At 39.9% G+C, this 11,726-nt stretch overlaps 1 protein-coding gene across 1 annotated transcript in view; it reads left to right on the top strand.

Moving 5' to 3' along the window:
* LOC118331038 (hepatocyte growth factor) overlaps positions 1-9,990 on the top strand; it is an 18,254-nt gene extending 8,264 nt beyond the window's left edge. The window contains exons 8-18 of the mRNA XM_035665800.1: positions 1,678-1,843; positions 1,939-2,069; positions 2,966-3,059; positions 4,156-4,286; positions 5,356-5,385; positions 5,951-6,056; positions 6,405-6,479; positions 6,739-6,888; positions 6,994-7,100; positions 7,603-7,745; positions 8,263-9,990. Of these exons, the coding sequence (XP_035521693.1) occupies positions 1,678-1,843; positions 1,939-2,069; positions 2,966-3,059; positions 4,156-4,286; positions 5,356-5,385; positions 5,951-6,056; positions 6,405-6,479; positions 6,739-6,888; positions 6,994-7,100; positions 7,603-7,745; positions 8,263-8,442 (1,313 nt within the window). The 3' untranslated portion in view covers positions 8,443-9,990. The remainder of the gene's footprint in view (positions 1-1,677; positions 1,844-1,938; positions 2,070-2,965; positions 3,060-4,155; positions 4,287-5,355; positions 5,386-5,950; positions 6,057-6,404; positions 6,480-6,738; positions 6,889-6,993; positions 7,101-7,602; positions 7,746-8,262) is intronic.
* The last annotated feature ends 1,736 nt before the right edge of the window (positions 9,991-11,726 follow it).

An 11,726-nucleotide genomic window follows, 5' to 3' on the forward strand; every position in this document is an offset into this window, starting at 1 on the left:
AAAGTGTTCTTTTGTCAAGGCCTTCTCTTTTGTTTACTGTCACAACTAGTGCATAGCTATTTTTAGACATATTGTACGGACAGAAAATGTCTGTTTTAGAGTCTTGAAGATCTGCAGCTTCACACATTGTTGCATACAATCATCCAAAATGTTCAGGCCAATGAACTTGTGTAACTCATGCTTAATGAGCAGCCCCTCTATTAGGAAAAATAAAGCAGATAAGATTTCCTGCCTTGTTTTTCCAATTTTTGCCATATCAGCCTCATTATATTATATTACATGTGAGAGTGTATGTGGAAAGCAGGTGGTTAAAACATTGAAATACAACGTTGTTGTACGTATACAACAACCTGATTATAACCAGCTAAGGGGAAGTATTTTCAACTTATATGCAAATACTTTAAAACCTGAGTGTGTGGATACACTGGAAATTTTAGACCAGTTGATTTGGGCATCACTTCTGATTGGAGCACAGTTTGGACTATTTGGTTTTGATAAAATCATACATTGTGTAATATTTACGACAGGAATCCAGACCTCTACATCACATGTGTGAGTGGGAGAAATAATGATAGAAGGGCAGGCAAATGTGGTGTGCCATGCCTGCCATGCAAGTCTTATCAAATAATATATGGTTCAGATCATCAAGGTTTCAGTGCAGTGCCACAGTTCATCTGAAGTTCAGCTCCCTCTGACAAGTTAATTTACCTCTAGTGGCAGTAGCTCCGTCCGTAGGGACCGGAGGGTTGCTGGTCAAAGTCCAGAATGAACCGCAGTATGGAGTCTGGACTGGTAGCTGGAGAAGTGCCAGTTCACCTCCTGGGCCCTGCCAAGGTCCCTTTGAGCAAGGAACCCCTAACTTCCCATCACTCCACCATCTCCCCACATTTGCATGTCTGTAAGACCTGTGTGTGTGTGTGTTCACCATGTGAACAGTGAAAATTTCTCCATTGGGTATTCATAAATTAAATCTTTCTCTCTGCTGTTTACAGTCCTTGTTTTCCACGTCTCCATCCACCATTTCAACCAAATTTGGCTTTTATCTGTGTCTTTCCCTTTTATATGAAAATTTCTTTTTTATAAATGTTTATTTTGGTATCACATGTATTTGTGCTCTCCAGGAAATGGAAATTTGGGATTGCTTATAGCGACATGACTGCAATCATAGGCTACCTCTGTCGATTTCTTTGTGTATACATAAGGAAATAATTCATTAAGTGAAGGGAAGTCAGTCTTTGTAGGTTTTAATAATCTTAAAGGACTGTTCCCAAATTAGATATTCTCAGTTGATGAAAGCATACATACCTCTTATCAATGTTTTTTTCCATTTATATTATAGTCTTTATCCTGCTTTAATTCTGTACATGTGCTCCAAAGGGCATTGAGTGGGTGTCTTTGAGAAAGGATCGGCATGGTTAGCAAATGTACAAATATAAAGCTTGTTATTTGGGGTGGTCTTGAAATATCTTTCATGTTTGAATTATAAAACAACACAACCTTGAGTATACGTTTTTTTTTTTTTACCCTGTACAACCTTAGTTTGGATTGTGGAAAAGGCTAAAGTACGATGTAAAAACCTTAACCAAACTGTGAATATAAAAAAAATCAATATAAACATGCTCTCTGTTATCTTGACCAACACCACCCACCCCTTAATATAATTTTGCTCTTTCACAGAAACATCTCCGAAAAGTAATGTGGTGGAAACAACCGAATGTTACCAGGGCAGAGGAGAGGGTTATAGGGGGACAGTAGATGTGATGCCCACTGGACTCACCTGCCAACGCTGGGATTCTCAGTATCCCCATAATCACACATTCACACCTCAAGCCTACCCCTGCAAGTGAGTCAGACTCTCACATAAGACTTGCATTCACTCACTCACCCATGTGCGTGCACTTACAGCTGATTACTTGATGCTTTCTCTGTGCTTTCCAGAGACCTGAGGGAAAACTACTGTCGGAATCCAGATGGCCATGAATTCCCCTGGTGCTTCACTACGGACCCAAGAGTCCGCAGAATGTTCTGCACCAACATCCCTGAGTGCGGCACCCAAAACAAGCCCCGTGGTGAGAGACTCGACAGCTTCATTTGACAGTCAAAACAGCAAGGGAAAAGCTGATTTTCTCTACCTTCAATGCAGGAAGAATATTCTGCATTTTCATATTTTGTGAACCGTTGAGTTCACATGAAACTCTGTAACCACACATATTGGCTTGTAACCACGTTGTCTCCATCCCTGTGGAGAACTGTAGCCCTATAGGACTGTGGGAAGGACTGACCACCGTGCCTCACATAAACCAACTCTGACAGCAGCTCAAGATCGTCAGGTCTCACTGGAGAGTGAAAGATGGAATAGAAGGATTAGTGCTGGATGGGATTCTTTCTGGGTTAGCAAGAGATTTTGAGGCAAAAGATGTAGATATATGGTACACAAATGCAAATTTCCCAAGGGATCCTAGAGATATGTCTTTCGAGATTATGTGACCTTCCATTGGGATTATAAACCTCTCTGAGGTTGTGTTGTGGTCTACCCTCAGGGGTTGAAAATGTTCCCACATAGAAAACAGATGCAGGGTGACAGACAGCTTCAAAACCAAATTTAGGACCTGTGTTTTTCTAAGGCATCATTGTGGACGACTTCTTTGTGTTCTCAGCTCTGCATATTCTATCTAGATCCAATGACAACCACGATAGCTCAGAAACTATGTGCTGTTTTTATTCTTCTGTATATAATTGACTAGTTCTTGTTTTTTATAAGTCAGTAGTTTAACAATACTGTATGTCAAAGAATGCACAAAAACTATTGTTGTGGTGATGCAGGTTTTTAAAGCCTTAGTAGTGTTAAGTACTGCCCGTTGTTAATGGTTTTTGTTTAATGCTGTTTGTTCGCACAGACAAGTGTATGTAAGTATGTGTCTAGAATGCCTGTCTCATTTTATTTGCTCTTTTTGTCCAAATACAGACTGCTATGAAGGCTTTGGAGAGAATTACCAAGGAGAGCAGTCAAGGACTAGATCAAACCTGCCCTGTGCTCCCTGGAGAGACCACAGCCACAGGTTGGCCCACTGGATTTGTGCTACTTTCTAACCTAATAACTTTCCCAAACTCCACTATGATGTACAAAACAGACCTGCACCATCAATAAACTGCAGACAAGCGCCTCTGCCTAAAATAGAGATCAAGATGCTTGAGAAATTAGCACTTTGTGATACAAGCTTGGACATGAAAGCCTGTGTGCAGGGGAATATGTCTGTGTTTTTGAGAACCATTTGTGTGAACCCGAGATGTGGTGGTTAGTGCGGGGAGGCGCCTTATTATTGACCTCTAGTTAAGTCTTACTGTTGTTAGCGGATCAAGTCAGACCTCTTGCTTCTCAGAGGAGAAAACGGCTCCTGCGGGTGCCGTGACTAACCTCTCCAGCATCTCTTAATGGCTGGAGAAGTGTTTCCCTAAAGATGACCTAACTCAGCAGGAATGACTCTCAGTGATAACTTGGCTGGGGGATATACACTTCACTACTCACCTTTGACCCTAAATCCCTCCTTTGTAGGAACACTTCAAAGACAATCAACTCCACCACTTGGCTACTGCCCAGGGGTCAAAAGTCAGAGTTAGGGAGTCGGAGTAAGAGCTGGCTGTTATGCTAGCTGCTAGAAATACAACACACACAAACACAGATTTAAAAGTCTGGATCACTGTGATTTGGTATCTAGCATCCCCTCTCCCTCGATGCCTTTTCCATTATAATTGTCTACCTTATAAGTCAAGGAATTCAGTGTGGGAAAGGATTCTGTTTGTGGTTTTAAAACTCTTATGACAATATCATGTGTGGGATAAGTCTGCATTAGCATGTATTAGATATTTGAGTGTAGGTGTCTGCGTACTGTCTTAGTGAGTAATTCCTTCGCAGATCACCTTCTTATCTTGTCCAGTAATACAGAGCCTATGCAGCTGTGGAGTTTGACTGTCCAGATCCTATCTGGCTAAAGCTCCTATTAATAGTTATAAATCACTAGCAAATCCTTTCATTAACAGGCGAATTATCTGTTTAAAAGGCAAAAAAACACTTCTTTTGCTTTTAAAATTGTCTTTGAAACTGAATGTTGTTGACAGATAAGATATTGAATCTTTTGTGTTTGTGTGTTTGTCCAGTGGTGAGAGGGGCATGCTGATGGCTGGCCTAGAGGGAAACTTCTGCAGAAACCCTGATAAAGACAAACATGGTCCTTGGTGTTACACCAACAACTCGGCCATTCCCTGGGACTACTGTCATGTAAAGCCATGTGAGTTCATGGAAGTGTGTACGTGTAGTACCTTCATAGACACACACACAATCACAGAGACACAGTTAAGGAAAACAATCTGTAAGAATCTGAAATTGAAAGTTTGTCATACTACTTGATCTAAAATATAGCTAGTGTAGATTTCACTCTGTCTGGTGGTCTGTCTCACTTACACACACACACACACACATTTTATTTGCAGTGTGTAGATCTGTCTACACTCAGAGGTCATTGTGTGTCAGAGGAGATTCACAACTCATCCTGCAGACAGGGGAAGGCTCCTTTTAACTATTCCCACATGGACTAAGAGCCAGAGGCATCATGACTGTGTGCATGTGTGTGTGTGTTTTCATGTTTTTTGTGAGTTTCTCCTACATACTACTTTACAGCCCACTCTAATTCCCAGGCCGTCAAATACATATGTGAGCAATGTTCAGTTAGTTCTAATCTGAAACTTCACCGCTAGATGCCATTAAATCCTTCACACTGTGCCTTTAAAGGACCATACGATTTTACATGTTTTAGCATATCCACTACACATGCTAAATACTCATTGGAATCAATGCTGCTGTGTTTTAGAAAGGTTACTACATTTTGTCTACTGTTGCATTAATGGTATGAGGTAATGCAATGTAGCCATGTAAACTGTTTTAACATGCAAGAAAAATGTAATGTTACAAATTAAACAAGATTTTCACTATGATGGATTACACGAAGTATGCAGGTTATGAGAGTGCGTTACTTCATTTTCATACTGTACAGATATTAATGGAAACCAGTTGCTGGCCTGGAACTACATAAAAAGTATATTAAAAAAATCAATAACTTTTTATCTAGCATTTAATGGTCTTGCATAAATGCTACATAGCTTAAACTTACAAACACATAGTATGATCCTTTAAGGCTTGCTACATTCAATCATAGCCCTCCAGGTTTGACCAAAAAAATTATTGTGACATGACAGACAAAGACCCTGGTGGCTGTGGTTGTTTGAAATGTACACCCCTGTGTGAGGTCGCTTCTTATCTTGTATCAGTTAATACTTGTTTGTCTCCTCTCTTCTCTACAGGTGATGCATCACAGAACACCATTCCGCTGGGTGAGTGTCTTTGTCAGCTGGTCTGTCTGTCTATGTTTGAGACTGGCTCAGCCAATGATCTGTATTTGATAGCCTCCACAGCCAGTAGTGGTGTTTTCAGAACCTGATTGAGTCCCTTTTATGTGCAGCTATTATGGTACATGATGCAGGACATTATTTTGCCATGGTGTCATCTGTTTTGTGTATGTGTGTATATAGGAGTGTGTGTGTGTGTGTGTGTGTGTGTGTGTGTGTGTGTCTGTGTGACTCGTTCTTTGCACATAATAACTCAAGAACAGAAGATGAACCCCTCAATCTCTTGACATAGAGAGTTCAAATTACAGCACTGTTATATATGAACATTTTTAATAATTACCTTAATGAATTACCTCATCAGCGTAACTGGTTATGCTTTATGTATAATGATGATTACGGCAGATCATTAGGCAGCTCAAGTGCCTTTTATATTGTGACTGTGTCACCATTAATCTACATGCCTGTGCCAGTGATTGCATGTTTATGTCCTAAATTAAATCAATATGACAAGAGATATAAAATATTTACGTGTGTGTTTCTGCATTTCCAGGTGAGCTGTCATCTGTGGGGTGTTTTGTCCATAAGAGGACCAGGATTGTGGGAGGTGGTCCAGTGGGCATATCAGACGGCAGTTGGATGGTCAGCATACAGAAAGGGTAAGACTGTGTGTTTAATTTCTGCACATTTTCTTCTACCACAGAAGAAGAACTGAGCTGTTAGCATGGCTGACTGCATTGTAAATGCCATATATTACTATATATATTGTTAGCCCTGCACTACTACCTCTGCAAAGTGTGTGATATGATCAAGTTTGTGATGCGATTCTGCACTAACATTGTATTGAATCATGTACTACTATATGTCTCTCTGTTAAAATTGTTAACATTTGGGGGAACAACTCAAACAGGTTTCTAGTAATTTATCAACATACGGTTTTTAACAGTGACAGTATTATTTCATGTACAGTGTGTAATTCTGTCATTTGTGCTTTGTGCTCTTTTTAGGTCAATGCACTGGTGTGGGGGTTCACTAATAAGAGAGGAGTGGGTACTCACTGACAGACAATGCTTCTCTTCATGGTAACTTCAGCAATTGCCGTCTGTTAATGTCATTTATTTCCTTTAGCTTGAACCTTAAACTGTCAGTAAATTTTGCTTGTATACCCTCAGTGTATTGAGTACAGATGTACTTGTTCAGTTCACTCTCTGTATTTTAGGCAAAAGTTCCTAACTGACTTTCTTCAGTTGCTACTGTCTGTCCTGATCACTCTGAGCTTGAAGAGAGTATTAAATGTGGAATATTTTTATTAAGTATTAAATCTGTCTTCTGCCTCTCCAGTGTTCCAGACCTCAGTGAGTATCGGGTGTGGCTCGGGGTCTCAGATATTCGTGAGGGTGCTCCTGACAGGTCCAAGAGACAGGAAGTCAGCATAGCTCATGTGATATGTGGTCCTGAGGGCTCTAGTTTAGCCCTCTTAAGGCTGTCTAAGTGAGTACCTGGAAAAATAATCTCAAACGTATATTGATAGGTAAAAATGTGTGTGTGTGATATTGATCATGCTTTGCACTTTCTGTGTTCATTAAATATGTCCAGGCCTGCCCTTCCTGCAGAAAACGTCCATACAATTCAGTTACCTGTGGCTGGGTGCTCCATCCCAGAAGGAAGATTATGTAAAATGTATGGATGGGGAGAGACCAAAGGTACTGATATTCTATATTCTACATTCAGCTGTTAGATACATACATACTCTCCAAGTCTCCAAGGTTTTCAATATATTGCATCTGCAGGCATTTCTCCTGGATTATTCTGTATATTCTTTTTTTAATGATATAAGGTGGAGGTGCAAATGTATTTTGCAACACAGTCCTCTCTTAAATAATTGGTTACTGTATAGCTTAGTCCATATGTTTCTCAACCCCCGGTTAGTCCTGTTTGTAGGGTGGCTTGACATACAGATGGGATCATGGAATTGGTAGGATTGGTATTTTTAATAAAAATAAAAATGTGCCATGGTTTCAGTATAAACCATTCTGGCTTCTTTCTCAAAAATAGAAATATGCTAAATATTATATTGCAGTATATTATATTAATGTTACACAAAACATAGGAGTTCTATAATACAATGATGGTATTTGTATTGTGTTTGTATGCATATGCTATAACAGAACTGAGGCTATAAAGTGCAACCATGAACTTTTTCAGGCACTGGCCACGATGACGTACTGAAGGCGGTCGACCTGCCCATTGTCAGTAATGAGAGTTGTAGAGAGATGCACAGAGGGAGCCTCCACATCACCAACACAAAGATCTGTGCAGGAGGCAAGAGAAATGAGGGAGTGTGTGAGGTAAACTGTTACTTGTTCATATTATTTCCCTAGTGAGGTGTTTTACCATTTAAACAAAAGGCTAAATTACTGTTGCTTCAGTGATAAAAAGAAAAACTCCACACTAGAATTCACATGGTGCATTCAACCATTGTGGGGAAACAAGAACAGGCCTTTAGACCTTTGGATAAAGTAATTGTTCTCAGTATTTGCACTTGCTTGGTTCTACACAGCACTTTCAAAGCTCAGTTTGATCCACATGTCAAACAAATGTTTTTTGAATCTGTAGGCTTAGTATTCAGTCTGTTGTAAATAGAGCAGCTGGAGACTGTTGCACTAAATTTCATCAGCGATCAAAGCCTTGGTTTTGTGGTTTCTAGCTTTGGAAGAGTTCACAAATCGTGGTGGTGCCGTTTCTCACTGAGGGTGTGAAAGTGCATTTTGCTTTCATTTAACCCTGTCAGAAATGCAAACAGTGATGATAGTCCTTTCTCACCAGTGACATAGAAAAATGTGCTATTTATTTCTTCTTTTGCAGAGGGATTATGGCGGCCCTCTTGTGTGTCAGGATGGTGAGATCAAGGTTATTGTGGGAGTGAGTGTCCATGGCAGAGGCTGTGCTCGGGCCAACCAGCCTGGAATCTTCATCAATGTGCCCTTCTACACGCAGTGGATCTACAAGGTCTTCAAATATTACCCCAACCCTGAGATTGTCTAGAGACTCAATAGAGGATAAAACTGAACCAGGGGACTTAATCAGACCATAGAGCCTCTACTTCTGTAAATCCAACGGTGCACTCAGGACACCTGGTTTCTATGTTGTTCATACCCACATAGCCCATAGATCAATAAGAATCTGATCTGAGGATGCACTCTTAATAGATGAATGGATGGGGAAACACTGTGAACACATCATAATCAGATACCATACTGATTGATGGCAATTATGAAGAGTAAAAGTTGATACTGTTCATATTTTAGACATAGGAAATGGACTGCTGAAGCAGCTACTAATAAAAGAAGGGACCCAATACAACTTGAATGTTACAGTAACAAAGAAGGATGTCTTTGATTGAGTTGGGAGCAGACCAGGCAAACAAAGACTTGGTTTCATCCATTATACATGTATGTTTTTTTTTTGGTAGCAAATCCACCAGAGTGGTATGTGTGCATGTGAATACTCTTGATTCCTGGCATTACTTGAACATTTTGAACGCCAAAGTGCAGTGGTTCAGCAGCTCCCTCTGAAGAGTACATCAATGGGCCACTTAGAAAACTATCCAGTGGTAGGGCAATGTTAAGGGCACTCTTATCGAGAATCTCCAGGGGCTTAGATAAAGTGGTCCTTACTGTATATAGTATTTTAATGAGTGTATTTGTGACACTCTAACGGTGATTTGGGTCTTATAGATCTATGACAAGAGAAATGAATGTTGTGGTAAGCAGATACATGATGTACAGTGTGTTATCTACATATCAGCTTTCAGTCAAGTTCTGTCTCATAATGAAGTCAGCTGTATGGAAAAAACCCAAATAAACTCCATTTTCAATATTTTAATGTTATTAAGCCACTGACTGTATATATGAAAATGCTCTTTACATTCCGTGTAGATGATGTATGTCTGCTCAACATTTATAGGATTTGAAAAAGAAAGCATGTACGTTTTTCTGCAGCAGTGTCAGTATGCAAAAATAAAACTGCAGAAGGAGAGAGAGAGAGTGAGAGAGAGAGAAAAGAGGAGGAGAGGAGAGAGGAAGAGAGAGAGAGAGAGAGAGAGCATGTTTTAGCCAGAGCTGAATGAATTATCCTCTCTCCACACTCAGACCTTGGAAGACCTCCAATTCCAATCCACTCTGGATATTAGCGTCACAAAGTCTGTCACTTCAAACTTTGTCATGGAAAAGAAGAGATGGTCTTTGTAACTGCATTGTCTGTAATCGTTACTTTACTGACATGACTGAATGGTCCTTGAAACAAATTAACACATCTCTTTTAGCAGTGTAAATGATTGAGATGGCTTTATATTATAACTACATTATGTTTGTAAGAGTGAGAAAATGTTTCTGTGTGTGTGTGTGTGTGTGTGTGCACTGAAAGATGCTGCAAGCTGCTATATTCTACAGGTTGTAAAGAACTGTTTTATTTTTTTCTGTATAATGTACATTCACTATACCTTTCATGGCATCTTATACAATATGCTAAATGTTAAACCCAATAATTTGAAATGTCTTATGATGTCTGTCACTATATTAAATGTTTTTTTTAAATCTATGTGTTACATTTCCATTTCATGTTTTAAGTGTGGCATTCTTTAAACACTCCTATGTGAGTGTTCTGAATGCAAATGTCTATACTCTCATTTCTCCTGCTTGCTGTATAATTAAGTCAAGGCTGTTGTGCTTCCTTACCAGGAGATGGCACCACAGTAGCACAGAGACTATAAAGATGTCTCGTAATCTTAATAATCTCTCTCTCTCTCATTCTCTCTCTCTATCTCTCTGCACACACACATACACACAGCTATTCCTACATTACAGTCACACTCTCATCCACTTACATGCACATACACACACACACACACACACACACCGACACACAGCATAGATTTCAGCCTTGTAGCTGTTCTTGATCAAATACTACAACAGAATGCTGCTGTAACCATATTCAGAGTTTAATAGACAGGCATACAAGTGTGTCTATATGTGTTACTGTGTGTTACTGTGTGTGTGTGTGTGTGCACGTAAGGGTGAGAATTGGATGGAGTGAAAGTGAGAATGCGCAGGAAAGCGGGGACTGAGAGAGAGAGATTAATTGTGAATCCATTGATGCTGTATTAAGGAACTTATGGAGCAAGCAGAAAATACGTGGGGATCGACATTTTCTGTTGCCATGCACACTGTGTGTGCTGTGCGCTGATGCTGACACAATACACACGTATACAGTACACACACACACACACACACACACACAGCACTCTGTGATAACAGCTACTGTAGAAGCATCAAAGGGAGATGAAGTGTAAGAAGTTTGCTTTCATCTGCAGGTCAGCTGGATGGACAGATAGACAGAAAATGTAGACATAAACAAGAAGACGGACAGAAGAACAACTGCAAACACACACACACAACCAAACACAACACACAACAACACAACACACACACACACAAGGCTGAGTGGCTAACTTGACCCTGGCTCAGTGCACCGTGAGATCTACAGCATACATGAGGCTAATGATCCAGAGAACATGGCTTATGTCAGGGCTATTCATGCTGGCGTGAAAGCATTTGTGTGTGTGTGTGTGTGTGTGAGAGGGAGTGTTAGAAAAGGAAGAGACTGAGAAATGTACATTCACTCATGGGCCAAAATACTCTGTCTTTTAGTGTGTGGCCTAATTTCCCAAAGTGGTTTGATTACAAACATGTTTAAAACTGATTAACCCCTTTAGATGTATCATCGTTTATTGAAGGGGGTCCCACAATAAAGTAGTAAGTAAGTAAGAAGGAAGTATGTTATGATTGAGAACAAAAATAAATTTCCAAACAACAATGAATTTTTTATAACCTTCATCAATGCAGTTACTGGCAAATATTGCAAGGAGGAAATCAAGAAAAAAATAATTTGTCGTCCTGCAATGTGACATATTAAGAAGTAAAGGGAGACAGGTACTGATGTTTTCTGAGGCATCACAGCTATGGATTTTCAGTATGTTGAAAAGTTGTTGTTCTACCCCTCTTCTAAACCTTTAATGTGGTCTGTTACACAGTGGAGACAAGTACAGCTTGTACCCAAGAACTCGCAAGCTCTGCTGTTCATGTAAGGGTGCATGAACAAATTCCGACTGAGTTGGTGTTATGGATAAATGTGGAATTTGCTGATAAAATTTCAAGCTAAATCTCTAGCTGGCTGGCCATTGAAATTCAAACAAAGTAGCAGGCTACTCTCACATACTGCCACAGTTGGCTGATGATTGCATGCAGAGATCTAAGTGCGACTGGTGGCGT

Source organism: Morone saxatilis, unplaced genomic scaffold (genome assembly GCF_004916995.1).
Source record: "Morone saxatilis isolate NCDOM2014 unplaced genomic scaffold, NCSU_SB_2.0 Contig2, whole genome shotgun sequence".
NCBI lineage: Eukaryota > Metazoa > Chordata > Actinopteri > Moronidae > Morone > Morone saxatilis.